Raw genomic sequence first — 17,059 nt, 5'->3', positions numbered from 1 at the left:
AAAAACAAGAAATGGGGAAAGGATTCCCTATTTAATAAATGGTGCTGGGAAAATTGGCTAGCCATAAGTAGAAAGCTGAAACTGGATCCTTTCCTTACTCCTTATACGAAGATTAATTCAAGATGGATTAGAGACTTAAATGTTAGACCTAATACCATAAAAACCCTAGAAGAAAATCTAGGTAGTACCATTCAGGACATAGGCATGGGCAAGGACTTCATGTCTAAAACACCAAAAGCAACGGCAGCAAAAGCCAAAATTGACAAATGGGATCTCATTAAACTAAAGAGCTTCTGCACAGCAAAAGAAACTACCATCAGAGTGAACAGGCAACCTACAGAATGGGAGAAAATTTTTGCAATCTACTCATCTGACAAAGGGCTAATTTCCAAAATCTACAAAGAACTCAAACAAATATACAAGAAAAAAACAAACAACCCCATCAAAAAGTGGGGAAAGGATATGAACAGACATTTCTCAAAAGAAGACATTCATACAGCCAACAGACACATGAAAAAATGCTCATCATCACTGGCCATCAGAGAAATGCAAATCAAAACCACAATGAGATACCATCTCACACCAGTTAGAATGGCAATCATTAAAAAATCAGGAAACAACAGGTGTTGGAGAGGATGTGGAGAAATAGGAACACTTTTACACTGTTGGTGGGATTGTAAACTAGTTCAACCATTATGGAAAACAGTATGGCAATTCCTCAAGGATCTAGAACTAGATGTACCATATGACCCAGCCATCCCACTACTGGGTATATACCCAAAGGATTATAAATTATGCTACTACAAAGACACATGCACACGTATGTTTATTGCGGCACTATTCACAATAGCAAAGACTTGGAATCAACCCAAATGTCCATCAGTGACAGACTGGATTAAGAAAATGTGGCACATATACACCATGGAATACTATGCAGCCATAAAAAAGGATGAGTTTGCGTCCTTTGTAGGGACATGGATGCAGCTGGAAACCATCATTCTTAGCAAACTATCACAAGAAGAGAAAACCAAACACCGCATGTTCTCACTCATAGGTGGGAACTGAACAATGAGCTCACTTGGACTCAGGAAGAGGAACATCACACACTGGGGCCTATCATGGGGAGGGGGGAGGGGTGAGGGATTGCTTTGGGGAGTTATACCTGATATAAATGATGAATTGATGGGTGCTGATGAGTTGATGGGTGCAGCACACCAACATGGCACATGTATACATATGTAACAAACCTGCACGTTATGCACATGTACCCTAGAACTTAAAGTATAATAAAAAAAATAAATTAAAAAAAAAAAAGAAAGAAGAACAAATGAACCCAAGCACAGTGAATGAAGGTAACAATAAGGATTAGAGTAGATAAAATAAAATGGAGAATGGAAAAAGAATAATTAGTGAAATGAAAGTTGATTCTTCAAAATAAAATCAACAAAATTGACGACCATTAACTAGACTGACTAAGAAAAAAAGAGAGAAGATTGAAATTACTAAAATCAGACATGAAAATGGAATGAAATGTTGGGTCATGTTTTAATCCTAGCACTTTGGGAGGTCACAATGGGAGGATTGCTTGAGGCCAGGTGTTTGGACCAGCATAGGTAACCTGGGGAGACCCTGTCTCTACAGAAAAAAATTAAAAGCCCATTAGCTGGGCATGGTGGCATGCATCTGTAGTCCGGGTATCTTGGGAGGCTGAAGAAGGAGAATTGCTTGAGCCCAGGAGGTTGAGGCTGCAGTGATCCCTAATCACACCACTACCTTTCAGCCTGGGCTGGCCTACAGAGTGAGAGCCTGTCTCTCTCTCTCCAAAGGAAAAAAAAAATAATAAAAAACAAGTGAAAAGAAAAAATAAAATGAAATGATTACTAGCAATTATAATAAAATAATGATTATGAAAGTACTATTAATAATTGTATGTCAAAAAATTTGATAACCTAGATGAAATAGACAAATTCCTAGAAAAACACAAAAACATGATGCAAGCTATAATCGGTAATAAGAATGAATCAATAAAAGCATTTGATGAAATTCAATATTTTTTTCATATTGAAAACATTCTAACTAAGAATGGAAGGAAATGATCTCAACATAAAGTCAATATGTGAAAAACCCAACGCTAACATCATACTCAACAGATAAAGACTGAAAGCTTTCCCTGTACGAGCAGGAACAAGACAAGGATGCTGCTTTTGACACTTCTATTCAAGGTAGTATTGAAAGGTCTAGTCAGAAAAATTAGGCAAGAATTTAAAAAAATACACTCAAATTGGAAGAAAGGAGTAAAATTATTTCTGTTCACAGATAACTTGAATTCATATGTAGAAAATCCTAAAGATGGAACAAACCTATTAGAATTAATGAATGAATTCTGTAACGTTGCACAATACAAAATCAACAAACATCAATTGTATTTCAATACATTACCCATGAACAATCTAAAGGGAAATTTTAAAAAAATTTAATTTGTATTAATATCAAAAAGAATAAAATATTTAGGAATAAGTTTATCCAAAGAGGTGAAATGATTATACTTGAAATGCATAAAATACTGCTTAAAAATGACATCAACAAATTGAAAGACACTTTGTTTCATGAATTAGAAGACTCAATATTATAAGGAGGACAATGCTACGCAAAGTGAGCTGTAGATTCAATACAATTCCTATCAGAATCTCAGTGACATTTTTGCAGAAAAAGAAAAATCTGTCCTAAAATTTATATTGAATCTCATGACTCTAAATAGACAAACAACTTTGAAGAGGAAGAATGAAGCTGAAGGACTCACATTTCCTGATTTCAGCATTTACTACAAAGGCCCAGTAATCAATGCAGTGTGGTACTGGCATAAAGGAGGACAGAGGAATTAATGAAACAGAACAGAGAGCCCAGATAGAAATATTTGCATATATGGCCAAATGATTTTCATCGAGTGTGCCAAGATCGTTCGATGGGGAAAGGACAGCGTTCTCACTAAACGATATTGGGAAAGCTGGATATCCAAAGGCAAGAATGAATGGAACCTTTACCTAACATCATATACAAAAATTAACCCATAATAGATCAAAGATCTAAATGTAAGAGCAAAACTCTACAACTCTTAGAAGAAAACATACGAGAAAAGTTTCATGATATTGGATTTCACAATGATTTCTTGGTTGTAACATCAAAAGCTTAGGCAACAAATAAAATTTATAAATTGGACTTCATAAAAATCAAAACTTTTCATATATCAAAGAACATTATCAAGAGAGTAAAAAGGCAACCCATGAAATGAGAAAAATATTTGCAAATTATAAGTGTGACAGGAAATTAATTTCCAGAATACATGAAAAACTATAAGTCAACAACAGCAAACATCCAAAAACCCAATTAAAACATGAACAAAGGATTAAAATAGAGTTTTCTCCAAGGAAGATATACAAATATCCAATAAGCCCATGCAAAGTTCCTCAATGTCATGAATACTTAGAGATATGCAAATCAAAACCACAAAGTGACACCACTTCACACGCTTTAGGATGGCTTTGATAAACAAAAATGACAGCAACACAAAACAACAAGTATTTTCAAATAGATGGAAAAATTGGAGCTCTAGTGCATTGCTGATGGGAATGGGAAATGTTATAGCCACTGTTAAAGATGATGTGGCTGTTTCTCAAAAAATTAAACAATAAATTACCATTTGATCCAGCAATTCCACTTCTGGACATACTCCCTATAGAATTGAAAGAAATTTGAAGAAAAATTTGCACATTGATGTTCAGAGAAGCGTTACTCACAATAGCCAAAAACGGAAACAACGGAAAAGTCCATTGAAAGATAAGTAGGTAGGCAAATGAGGTATAACTATACATCGAAATGTTATTCAACCTTAACAAGAAATAAAATTCCAATACATGTGCAAAATGGATGAACCTTGAAGACATTATGCTAACTGAAATAAGCCAGACACAAAAGGATAATTATTATATAATTCCATTTATGAAAAAGATAGAATAGCCAGTTACATAGAAACAGAAAGTAGAATGATGGGTGCTAGGGGTTAGGGGGAGAAGGAGTGAGAGTTACTGTTTATCGGGTAAAGAGGTTTCATATGGTAAAAGGAAAAAGATCTGGAAATGGATAGTGTGATTGTTATACAATACTAAATTACACAATTAGAAATAGTTAATGATATATTAGACATATATAAAGTGTCTGGCAGTCTTACCCTCTCTATAAATACACACTTTTTGGCATTGCCCCTTTCATGCCATGCAGAGGCCCAGCGGTGATTCTCACTATTTCTCCAAGTGTGCATCACTCTCTGTCCTCTGTGCTGTGTGCCACGTGCTGTGCCCACAGCCTCATACAGCCGGTGACTTCAGAACCAGGACACAGCTCAAGGGTCTGCCCCGAGGCTCCCTCTCTTCTTGTTTCCCTGCAGCCTAGGCTTCACCTCAACCGGCAGCTCGATTTAGCCAAATTCAGGACAGGCCACCAGGGCTCTTTCTCCACACATGCTGGTCCCACCCCAGATGGAGTCAGGCAGGGCCAGTCACCCGAGAAGCCTGGAGGAGAGCAGGGAGCAGTTGGAGCTGCCCCTCTCTCATCCAAGGAGCTTCCTCCTCTCATTTGGAGGAAAAATGTGAGCTTGTTTCAAAGCCTCAGATGTTCGTTATAGCTCTTGGAGCAGGTAAAAGAAAACAAAGATGTAGCGGAAAGGGATGTGTTGGTGACAGCAAGAAGCTACTTGATCTTGAGGACTCTCCTTGTCCCTCTGTGAAGCCTCTTCCACCACATAGGACTCAGGGCTGACAAAGCCCCCTCCCTACCATTCTCAGGCTGGACACAAGGTCAGCCATGAAAAAACAGAAGAACAAGCAGAAGAGAGTCTGTAGAGACAAATTGGGACGGTTCAGGAGGAGAATTTAGGATTTGCTTCTGCTCATGGGGCACAGGCTGGGAATAAAAATGATTTCCTGACTCTTCTCTGAAAGCCAGATAGACTCCACCTAAAACCCTATTGCCAGTGATGCAGGGATCCACTTACCAGAGACTTTGATCTCCTTGAATGTGGAACGTTCCCTGCCAGTGACTGAGTTACGAACAGAGCAACCATAGCGCCCGCTATGCGTTGTAGTAATTTGGGGGATAGAGAGCACTTGTCCTGATTGCAGAAGCTTCCCATTAATCGTCCAAGTATACTCTGCCGGTGGGTTAGAGTCCGCGAAGCAGGACAAGTAGAGGTTTTCTCCTGAACGGTAATAGGTGAATGAAGGGAAAATCCTGGGGAAGTCTGGACCATCTGGAGTAAAGAGAATAAAGTCACAGGTGATGTCGTCCGAGGGAAGGGGATGCTCCTGGTCTCTTAAAGGGACAGTGTCCCTCTGAGCCAAGACACACCGTCAGATCCCAGCCAAACCCCTTCTGTGTTCACTGAGCTGAGGCCTGAGGTATTCACCTGTTTCTGCCATCAGAGACTGTAGATCCCAAGTCTCCCATGACAAGAGCATCCCCTCCCCTTATATTCTTGGTTAAGGCTGTGCCTACCCAGGTTTTCCCAGGGCAGGGAGTCATGGCCCGCTCGGGTGTCCAGAAATAAAAGTGTCTGTACTTGGACCTGAGAGACACTGAGATGCCTTCCCTCTGTTTGTTTGGATTTAAGCTGGCAACTTGGCCCACAGAGGAACCACAGATACTCACAGAGGACATCCAGGGTGATGGGGTCACTGCGCATGCTGCCAACTCGGTCCCGTATTTCACATTCATAGGGTCCTGTGTCATTTCTTGAGACATTGGGTAGAATGAGGAACCTGTTTTTACCGGGTTGCTTTAGCCTGGGACTGACCGGGAGGCTCTGACCATTTACCCACCACACGTAGGTGTAGTTCTGAGTCTTAGGTTCACATGTTAAGGCTACAACATTCTTATTCTCCATGGGGTTGAAGTTGTTGCTGGTGATATAGGGCTTGGGCAGCTCCGCTGTGTGGATAACAGAGAGAAGATTGTCCAGTGTAGCACCTTTGATTCCTCCACAGGCATCCTTCCATCAGAGTTGGCATTTCTCACCTCTCAGCTCACCTGAGTCCTTGAAAACCAATAGCTGGTGCATGTGTCACAAGACAGATGCATGATGATCTAAGGGCTCAAAGACAGTGTGGCTGCCTGGTACAGCCACCTGGTACACCTCCCAGTCCCTCTCTAATCCGCTGTCTGGCTGGCTCACCTTCACCTTGGGTTCCTTACCTGGAATGTGCAACTGCTGGGCCTCTTCCAAATTCCATCCTACTTTGCCCCCCTAGATGTGATTTCTCTGCAGCTTCCATTTCCAAGGACATTCTAGAGATGAGTAATAATGGGACTTCCCATTGTCCTGAAACCCTGAAGATACTGAGCAGCCTTGCCTGGGACTGGATGTTTCAGCAGAAATAAGACAGGGGAGATCAGAGTCAAGCCTGGAGGTCAGTTCAGTCATCAGGTAGTGGAGGCACAAGGTGGGGCAGTTTTCTGCAGGTGTTTCATGATGACTTACTTGAGCCAGTGACCTCCAAAGATAGAGCAGAGTGCAAGGAATGATGTAGAAAGAGTGAAGGGGACAGGCAAGAGCTGGTCGCTTTGGAGCAGAACCATGTTCCCTGTTTTGGGTTCTTTAAGTTTCCTCTCCTTCTGCAGATTGCAGATGAGGACTATGTGGATCTTTCCTGAAATACATGTGGACATTTGCAAATGCAGAACTGACTGGTGGAAAGGGTGGGAATGAACTGCTGGAAATCTGATCCTCATAGACCATGTGTGTTTGATGGATATGAGACAAATTTGGGGGGAAATTTTGCAAATATTTTCTTTCACTGAACACTCTACTCTCTGATTCCATGGGTTTGACTACTCTAGGGACATCATGTTAGTGGATTCCAGAGTGAATCTGAGAAGAGACTGCTGGTTGCCAGGTGCTGGGAGTGGGGAGAATCAGAAGTTATTCATGTGTGTGCAGTTTCAGTTATGGAAGATGGGGAGGTTCTAGAGATCTGCTGTACAGCTTGATGCCTATAGTTCACACAGATTGAGTGTTTCTTATGCATAAGACTTAGGAAAAAAAGTGTTTTGGTTTTCTGATTTTTTTTGATTCTTAAATATTTGTCATATACTTACTGGTTTAGCATCCCAAATCTGAAAGATTCAAAATCTAAAATGCTCCAGTGAGCATTCCTTTTCAGCATCAGATTAGTACCCCAAAGTGGGAGGTGATTATCCAAATACATTCTTCTAACCCCCCTTTTTTTTTCTCTCACCACGTTTCTAGCTTGGTGATTAGTTTTTGGTCAGTTCCATACTGGTCATGCTGCACTTGTATATTTTTGAAGGCTTTGGGATGTGAGAAAGCTGATTGCTATTTTCTATGTCATCAAATCTTTCCACCTTTTCATGGTTGCATCCTTTTCTCAGTGTCTCTGCTGTGGCAGTCATCAGTAAGAGTCTGTCAGGTCAAATTTAGGACAGATTTTTGTAATTCTGCAAAATATGTTACTGGGATTCTGGTAGGGGTTGCATTGAATCTGCAGCTCACTTTGGGTAGTATTGTCTTCCTAACAATATTGATTCTTCCAATCCATGAAAATGAAATGGCTTTCCACATATTGATGTCATCTTTAATTTCTTTCAGTAATGTTTTGTAGTTTTCAGGATATACCCCTACAACCTTTTGATTAAACTTATTCCAAAATATTTTATTCCTTTTGATGTTAATGTGAATTGAAATTGTTTTCTTAATTTCCTTTCAGATTGTTCACTGTTAGTGTATAATCTAAAGAATGATCTAGGAAGAGTGAAGGGGACAGGCAAAAGCTGGTGGTTTGGATCAGAAACATATTCCCTGTCCTGTGTTTTTGATTTTCCCTCTCTATTTGCAGAGGGCAGGTGGCTCTTTCCTGATAGCCAGATAGACTTCACTGGAAAACATATTGCCAATGCCCCAGGGATCCACCTACAAGGAACTATGATCCTCTTGATTATGAGATTTGTTCTTCCAGTGGCTGAGTTATGGATGAAACAGACATAGACCCCTGTGTATGTTTTAGTGATTTGGGGGATAAAGAACACTTGTGCTGATTGCTGGAACTTCCCATCAATCAGCCAAGAATGCTCTGCCAGTGGGTGAGAGTCTGTGAGGCAGGAGAGCTTGGGGACTTCCCCTGTATGGTAATAGGTGTATGAAGAAGAAATGGTGGGGGCATCCAGACCATCTGGAACAAAGAGAATAAATTCACAGGTGATGATGTCAGAGGGAAGAGAAAATCCTAGTCTGTGGAAGGACCAGAGTGACCTTGTGAGCTAAGTCACAACACTGAAGTCCCAGCCAAATCCCTGCTGTGTTCACTGATCTGGACCCTGAGACATTTACCTGTTTCTCCCATCATAATCTGTGGACCCTGATTCTCCCATGACAGGAGTAGACTCTTCTCTCCAATTTTTGTTCAAGCCTAAGCCTACTCTGGTTTGCCTGGGGCAGGAAGTCATGGCCAGCTTTGATGTCCAGGGGTAAAGGTCTCTGTACTTGCACCTGAGAGGGACTGAGAGGCCTGGCCTCTGGCCATGTGTATTTGGGATGGCAGCCTGCCTCACAGAGGATTAGAAGATACTCACGGAGGAGATTCAGGGTGACTGGGTCACTGCGGCTGGAACTCACTGGGTTCTTCATTTCACATTCATAGGGTCCTGCAGTATCCTTTGTGACACCAAGTATAATGAGGGTCCTGTTGGTTTTGGACAGCTGCAACTTGTGACTGATAGGGAGACTCTGACCATTTATCCACCACAGGTAGCTTACATCCTGAGTGTCAGGATCACAGGATAAGATCACAGTCTCCACGTTCTCCCTGGGGTGTAAATTACTGCTGGAGATAAATGGCTTGGGGGTCTCCACTGTGAAGATAACAGAGAGAAGATTGCCCTGTGTGGCACATTTGATTCCTCCTAAGACATTTTTCAATCAGTGTTGGCATTTCCCACCTCTCAGCCCACACAACTCCTTAAAAGCCCATGGCAGGAGTCTGTGTTACAAGAGAGATGCATGGCAATCTGAGGACTCAGAGATTGTGAGTCTGCCTGCTTTATGTGGGAGAAGCACAGACTTTCTCAAGTGTGAATTGAGCAGCAGTATTAGGTCATGGAAAGACACGGGACCAGCAGTCACAGCTCCTGGTGCCTCTCTGAGTCCCTCCCTCTCCAACTGCCTGCCTGGCCCACCCTGTGGTCCTCACTTGGAGCATACAGTGCTGGAATCTTCTTAGTTTCAGTCTTACTTTGTCCTCCAAGGTAAGTTTTCTCTGCAGCTTCCCTTTACAAGGACATCCTAGAGATGGATGATGGAACTTCCCATTGTCCTTAAACCCTTTGAGTACTGGAAAGCCTGGCTTGGGACTCAGTACTTCAGCAGAAATAGCACAGGGGAGACCAGAGTCAAGCCTGGAGGTCAGTTCAGTCATCAGGCAGTGGAGCCACAAGGTTGGGCAGTTTTCCCAGCCGTCTCATAGTGACTGACTTGAGCCAATGACCTCTAAAGATAGAGCAGAGTCCAAGGAATGAAGAGTGAAGGCAACAGGCAAGAGCTGATAGCTTTGGACCAAGACCATGTTCCCTGTTCTGAGTCCATGGTGTTCCCTTCCCCCTGTAGAGGGCAGGTGAGGACCATGTGGATCTTTCTAGAAATACATGTGGATATTTGCAAATGCAGAACTAACTGGTGGAAAGGGCGAACATAAACTGATGATGGAAGTCTGGCCCTCATGGACCCTATGTGTTTGGTGGCTATTAGACCAATATTTGGGAAGAAGTCTTGCAGATACTTTCTCTCATTAGACATTCTACTCTCTGATTCTATGAGTCTGTCTACTCTATGTACCTCATCTCAGTGGATTCCAGAGTGAATCAGAGAGTAGAATAGTAGTTTCCAGTAGCTGGGATCGTGGGAATAGGGCATTGTTCTGTGTGTGTGCGGTTTCAGTTATGCAGGATGAGGAGATTCTAGAGATCTCCAGTAGAGCTTCATATCTATAGTTAATACAGATAAAGTGTTATTTATGCAAAAAGCTTAAAGCGAAGTATTTTGGAGTTCTAGCTTTTTTTATTTTGGAATATTTGCAGTATATGTAACGGGTTAGCATCCCAAATCTGAAAAATTTAAAATCCAAAATGCTCCAGTGAGCACTTCTTTTTAGCACCACATCAGTGGTCCAAAGTGTTGGATTTTGGGGCATTTCAGATATTGGGTTCTGGATTTGGGATACTCAGTTTGTAATACAGTAATTTTCCCATAAAAAGTTCTCAGAAGTTTAGACCTCATGTTATGTTCTGATTCTAGTAACAAAACAAAAAAATATTTGGAGGAAACATTAAAATGTTGTCATAAGTGGAAATTTTTACTGATAGTCCAAATATCTAAGATCAATTGCCGGTAGTAGTATTTCTCTTGCTACCCGATTAAGGTTTAGGTGTGGAGTGAATTCCAGCAGGATCACATTATGCTCAAAGAAAGATGCCAAAGTTGACTTGAAATTAGCAACTCCTTAAGTAGAGAGAGTCCCGTTAAAAGGGCAGAACTGGCCAGTGTGTCTATTACATAAAGGGAGGAATGATGCTGAATTAAAAGAAGTGATGTTTGTTATGTTAGTAAATATAGAAAGAACTCCCTGTTTCTAATTTCTGTGCAGAGTTAGGAAAAATAAGGAGGAGCCCAGAACAGGTATGTGACATGCTTTCTTCATTTTCTCTTAACCTCAGGAAATACAACTAGAGTTTAAGTTTGTGTGAATTAGGAAGATTCTAAGTGAGATGCCATTGGCTCATGTGTCCCCCACACGAACAACCCCACCTTATGAAAATGGCATCATTGGCCGGGCGTGGTGGCTCAAGCCTGTAATCCCAGCACTTTGGGAGGCCGAGACGGGCGGATCACGAGGTCAGAAGATCGAGACCATCCTGGCTAACACGGTGAAACCCCGTCTCTACTAAAAATACAAAAACTAGCTGGGCGAGGTGGCTGGCGCCTGTAGTCCCAGCTACTTGGGAGGCTGAGGCAGGAGAATGGCGTAAACCCGGGAGGCGGAGCTTGCAGTGAGCTGAGATCCGGCCACTGCACTCCAGTCCGGGAGACAGAGCAAGACTCCGCTTCAAAAAAAAAAAAAAAAAAAAAAAAAAAAGAAAATGGCATCATCATGAGGAAACAATTGTGTGTGGCACAGGCAGTAAAACCATCAGATAAGACCCACCCGGCCACTTCCAACGGTCCCCGAATCCACCAGTATTCCCATTATGTGTATGTTATAGTCTTGGCGGTTGTCTCACAACTACAACGTTTAGAAATTGCTATTTTCAATACAAAGTATTAAATATGAAGTTGAATGTGTTGTTCCAGATTTCTCCCCCTACTCTTTTTGAACTTTCCTGTTTCAGTTTTGGAAGTTTCTATTCACACATCCTCAAGCCAGGGATTCTTTCCTCAGCTGTGTGCAGTCTACCAGTAAGCATCAAAAGTATTTTTCATTTGTCTAACAGCACTTTTTTTTTTTTTTTTTTGAGGCAGTGTCTTGCTCTGTTTCCCAGGCTGGAGTGCAGTGGCACGATCTAGGCTCAAGCAAGCTTTGCCTCCTGGTTTCATGCCATTCTCCTGCCTCAGCCTCCCAAGTGGCTGGGACTACAGTTGCCCACCACCACGCCAGTCTAATTTTTTGTATTTTTAGTAGATACGGGGTTTCACCATGTTATCCAGGATGGTCTCGATCTCCTCACCTCATTATCCACCCACCTCGGCCTCCCAAACTGCTGGGATTACAGGTGTGAGCCACTGTGCCTGGCCATCTCTGAGGGATTTTAACAAGTTGTTGACTTTTGAGTTGTTCAGGTTTTTACTTACTGCTAGAACCAAGTGACAAATTTCAAGGTTGTTATATGCCTGACGGGAAACCAGAAGTCTCTAGGAAGTGACTGGAGAATGTGAGCTCCATGGTAAGTTGAGGATGTAGTCACGAGTGAAATTGGTGAAATCGGCCCATGGGCTTTGGAGACTGCAGACCTCTCCAGCCTCTGACACCCTGGTGAGTCAGTGCAAAGATTCCAACAGTGACAGCAAACTAGCATGGCTGACTCCATCTGGCATCTAGTCTCAGGCTGGCTGTCTTCACTCATTCCTAGACATAGGCCAGGCTAACCATGGGAGGAATTTAATTTATGTCTTAACTTTGAAGCAAGAATGATAATAGTTCCTCCATAAAACTAATACCCTTACTTTGCCCAGCGATTGCCTTTGTAAAACTGGTGAAAGACCATGAGAGTAAGATGATAGGAGGGAACTGAGTTCTGCTAAAATGTAAGCACAGTTTCTATAATCCATTACTGCTCAAATGTCATTTGGCCAGATTTTACAAAATTTTTAACTGTTTGCTCCTATAGGTAACATCACTATTGTAGAACCTGAGATTGGTCTTTTGAGATGTTTCTCATTCTTTGCATTCTGGCAACCAGCTGACCTCATCCATACCCATGACTAATGGCTCAGTTAGTCATGAGGTCCCCACCTAGAGGCAGATTCAAGCACAAAAAAATCATTTCCTTCCGCCCTCATGATTCCATCCCCAAACAATCAGCAGTACCCATTTTTTAGTCCTGTGCCCCTGAAACTATCCTTGAAAATCTCTAATCCCTGATCCACTAGGGAGGCTGATTTGAGTAATAATAAACCTCCGTCCTCCTGTTTGGCAGACTTGGAGTCATTAAAATCTTCATTTACTGCAAATCACCATCTGGATCAATTGGTTCTGTTTGTGCAGGAGGCCAGAAGAACTTGTTTGGGAATTATAAGAGTGGATGGAGGAGCTGCCTATCCCTGTCCCACGGTCTTGTCCACAGATCAGCCTCACAAAGGCACAGAGCCCTGGGTGGGGATACAGTGGAAGCTTATTCTCTTAATGACCTCGGGTCATTGGCTCGAGATGAAGCCTGGCAGGAGTGGCAACTCCAGGTGATTTCTGTGCCTTTCCTATTTCCTGGGAGGTGGGCCAGGCCACAGTGTTAGCAGGAAGGGAACAGAACAGTCAGCCTAGTTAGAGGGATTGTCTGGGGAAGGCCTGGGGTGGAGGAAGAAGCTGTGCAGGACAGGGCTGGCCAGGTAGAATGAAGTGGGGCAAGATGAGGGACACAGAGAAGCAGAGAGAGGCAGAGACAGCATGGCAGTGAACAGCGGGGTCCACAGTGACTTCAGAAACCGCAGGGACCAGGTGCCCCCAGTTCCACCGTCCAGGATCGGGGAGCCCTCAAAACTCTCCAGAGGCCAAGGAGATTCAGAGTTACACATGAGGTGGGGTGGCTCTAGGGGCAAGAGGTAGTGGCGGGATGAAACATGGCTGTCAACCACTGAAGGAGAAGGGACAGGTGTGGCTAGAACTTCCTAAGTTTCTGCATCGAAGATCCAGTCTCTAAAGAGGTTATGGATCATTCATTTCTTCATTCAATTCCTTCATTTGTTATGTGAGAACACCTGAGTGTGTGTCTCTTACTAGACCTGTGCTGGTGCAGGGTGTGAGTGGGGAATGAAAACAAGGTCCTCTCTTTTATCCTGTCATGCCAGTGACATGGACACTTTGGGAAACACAGGATTTCAAGTTCAGTGATAGGGGTTAAGACATGTGGGGGAGGCCTGGACATTTTTTGCACTGACTGACAGTTGAGGCAGGTGGCTTAGTTTTGGAGCACAGACTAATCAGCTGACCATTTGTTCTCACTCCTCTGATGTTTGGATGCCTAAGAAGTGAGGATTTGAGCCAATAAATGACTATGGGGTCCTTGGAACCCAATGATTCCTCACTTCTGGTGGAGGAGAGGATGGGCCTGTGGCTGCAGACAGACCTCATGTAACCCTGATCTGCCTTTTGTGTTTGTGTGACTCTGGTTCAGTGACTGTGCCTTCCTGTGCCTCAGTTTTCTCTCAGTCAAATAAGCTAAATGGCAAATGCACTGTGGCTTTTCATACTATCTGTGAATAAACTGTAAATTATTCATAGTCACCCGACCTAATGCTTGGCACAGTGGAGGTGTTCACACAAACAGCATTTATTGTCATTCACTTCCATGAGAGAGCACCTTTAGGTCAGATCCCTGTGGGCAAACTGCTGCCAGGTACATTTTCTGTCTTCTGTTTCTGCTTCTGGGGACTTTAGACTTTCTATGGAGTGTCCTAAACCTCACAAGGCAGTTGGCTGATGACCTACAAAGCTTGTCTTTCTGTCCTCTCCACTCTGAGTGCCAGGTGAAGAAAGCTCTGTCCTTTCCCAGATGAGGCTCTGAGGGCTGAGCCCTGGCTGATGAGCAGCTCCAGGAGACACAGTCCTCAGACAGCTGGTAAATTCTTTGTCCCAGTAAGTCCTGCCACAACCCAGCCCTGGTTCAGGCTCCTCAGCTTTATCTAGAGTAAGGATTTAGGGATAGGGGTCTGGGGTTGAGGCTTCTAGGGCTGAGCTTCTCTGAGAATATCTCAAGGGGTCCCTTAGGTAAAGCCTACTCAGTTCTCCAGGGTCTTTCTCAGGGTCAAGTTTATGAAGAGGGCATGAGGTGCTTGGCTGAGACTGATCTCCTCCTGCTGAGCACATCCCCCATCAGACTGTCCTTCCTGTGCATCAAGTGTCTGCAGGGTCTGGAGGCAGGAAAGGAATTCTGATCTGTTGAACATGGGACATAATGCAGAGAGGGACACAGGCACAGTCCAGGCCTGACAATCCTGTGTGTGCAATGTAGAAGTGACCCTCACCCCCCAACTCCCAGCGATCATGTGGAATCACTCACGGTATAAGGTGAAATGTCCAGTTACTCCTTTAGTGCTATCACCTCGCTTTATGGTTTGTATGGTGTAGGATCCTGTGTCGTTCCGGGTGACATTCTGGATCAGCAGGGATGCATTGGAATATATTGTTTCTCGTCCACTGTATGCAGGCCCATATATAATTATTTCAGTGTCTATTACATATGCTGTAATGTAATGGTGGAGGTCCATTATTTGCCCTTTGTACCAGATGTAGGCAGCAAGATTCTGGGGCAAATTGTGGACAAGTAGAAGAACATCCTTCCCCTCAGAAACTTTGTTTGGCTGTGCTTCAATCAAGACTTGGGCAGCAATGGGCGGGTTCCAGAAGATTAAAAGTGATGCTAGGAGGTGGAGAGAGCATCAGTCAATATTGAGACCTATTTATCGGAATGAAAATATGGGGCCCTGGGTCCTGAGAATATCTTTTCAATCATCAGCCTTGAAAACACACACACACACACACACACACACACTCACAAACACACACACACACCTTTTGTCTGTGTGTGTGTCCTACTGTCTTACTGGATAAAGGTCAGCAGCATGACCCCCATTCCTTCACTTCCGACCTTGGCACTTTTCTGTTTGGCATCCTCTTGCCCAGGGGTCTGCATGGCTCCCTCCACACTGCCCTCAGGTCGTGCTTATATCAGGGCATCCTTAGAGTTATTTCCTGACACCTCGTTCAGAGACCCTGGGTCTTTCATTTCTGACCTTTCCCTGCTCTGCTCCCTCCAGAGCTCTTGTCAACACCTGACCTCACATTCTAGATCTCTTTACATGTCTGTCTTCTTCCCCATAAGAGCATGAGCTCCGTGAGGACAGGGACTTTTGATCTTGGTTGCACCCCAGTGCCTCGGACAGGCTGCAGACTCCTATAGATGTGAGAGTTCCCAGGCCCTCCACGCCTGGGGTGTTTTTTATTTTTCTTTCCCCAATTGTTGAAGTTTTTTGCTGACTACAGTGTTTCATGCCCTGCTTATATTTTCATTTGAAGTGTCATCTGATAATAGTTATTATTATCATTTTTCAAAATGTGGTGGCCGGTGATGATTGACCAGGAAAACGAAACACTTGAGATTTTCCTACCTCTTACCAATTCCAGTTCAATGTGATTTTCCTGTTTTGACCCTTGTCCCTCTCAGTTATATTCTCCCCTATCCAGGCTCCAACAGAGAATTATTTCCTGTATTTTTTTTTTTTTTGAGATGAAATCTTGTATTATCGCCTAGGCTGGTGTGTTGTGTTGCGATCTCGGCTCACTGCAACCTCTGCCTCCCGAGTTCATGCAAATCTCCTGCCTCGGCCTCCTGAGTAGCTAGGATTACAGGAGCACACCACCACACCTGGTTAATTTCTTGTATTTTTAGTAGAGATGAGGCTTCACTGTGTTGAGCAGACTGGTCTTGAACTCCTGACCTCATGATCCGCCCACCTCAGCCTCCCAAAGTGCTGACTCCTTTTATTTTTTAGAACCCCAACCTCTCCAGGAGACCCCATCCAATCATTCTGCTTCCTCCTCCTGTCCTCTCCCAGGAAGTTCTCTCCTCACCTGTGAGCAGGAGATCCTTCCAGGTGATGTGCAGTGTGCAGGGAGGCGCTGAGGGGGCCCCCATGGTCTGTGCTGCCTGCGTGTTCTTCTCCGTGGAGATGAGCCTGGGATCCATAATCTTTCTGAGCACAGCTGTCAGCTGTGCTGTCCTTCCTCCTTCTGTGCCGAGTCTCTTCCCGGGGCAGGAGCACTTCTCAGGCTCATGGGCGGGGTCTGTGCCCAGGACACGTCTCTGTCCCCTCCCCTCTCAGTCCTGCCTCCTTGTCCCTCCTCTTTTTCCTTTTGTCTGTGTGTCAGGTCCCTGGGAATTGTGGAGGCCTCTGCCTTTTTCAGCAGTGATTCTGTCACAAAACCTCGACACACACTATGTGCAGAAACACTAACACACACACAAAGGAGATGCACACAGACACACACAGTCACACATATACCCTGTAGATTGGGCCAGCACAGTCCTGGGCCTCAGTCTCCTGCTGTCCCCATGGCTCTGGGTTGGGTGCACATTCATGCCTTTTGCCCTCTTTCCTCCCCTTCTGGCTCTCCCCTTCAGTGCAGGAGGCTGGAGCTGCACCAGGTCCCTGTCACATGGACACCCCTTTGTGCTGTGGGTGAGCTGTGTGTTGGCTGATGAGAGGAACCCTTCCTTTCTCTAATTGTGTCCA

At 43.8% G+C, this 17,059-nt stretch overlaps 1 protein-coding gene across 1 annotated transcript; it reads right to left on the bottom strand.

The window, feature by feature from the left end:
• Nucleotides 1-1,530: 1,530 nt before the first annotated feature.
• On the bottom strand, nt 1,531-16,556 carry LOC111529620 (putative pregnancy-specific beta-1-glycoprotein 7). Its single transcript, XM_023196540.3, has 6 exons — nt 16,398-16,556; nt 14,827-15,186; nt 8,638-8,916; nt 5,701-5,979; nt 5,048-5,302; nt 1,531-1,635 (listed from the first exon to the last, which is right to left on the bottom strand). The coding sequence occupies exons 1-6, from the start codon at nt 16,510-16,512 to the stop codon at nt 1,568-1,570; spliced, it is 1,356 nt and encodes a 451-aa protein (XP_023052308.2). The 5' UTR covers nt 16,513-16,556; the 3' UTR covers nt 1,531-1,567.
• Between the last annotated feature and the right edge of the window lie 503 nt (nt 16,557-17,059).

Source organism: Piliocolobus tephrosceles, chromosome 21 (assembly GCF_002776525.5).
Source record: "Piliocolobus tephrosceles isolate RC106 chromosome 21, ASM277652v3, whole genome shotgun sequence".
Lineage (NCBI taxonomy): Eukaryota > Metazoa > Chordata > Mammalia > Primates > Cercopithecidae > Piliocolobus > Piliocolobus tephrosceles.
The sequence above is the reverse complement of the archived record's forward strand: the minus strand, read 5'-3'. Positions and strand labels throughout refer to the sequence as shown.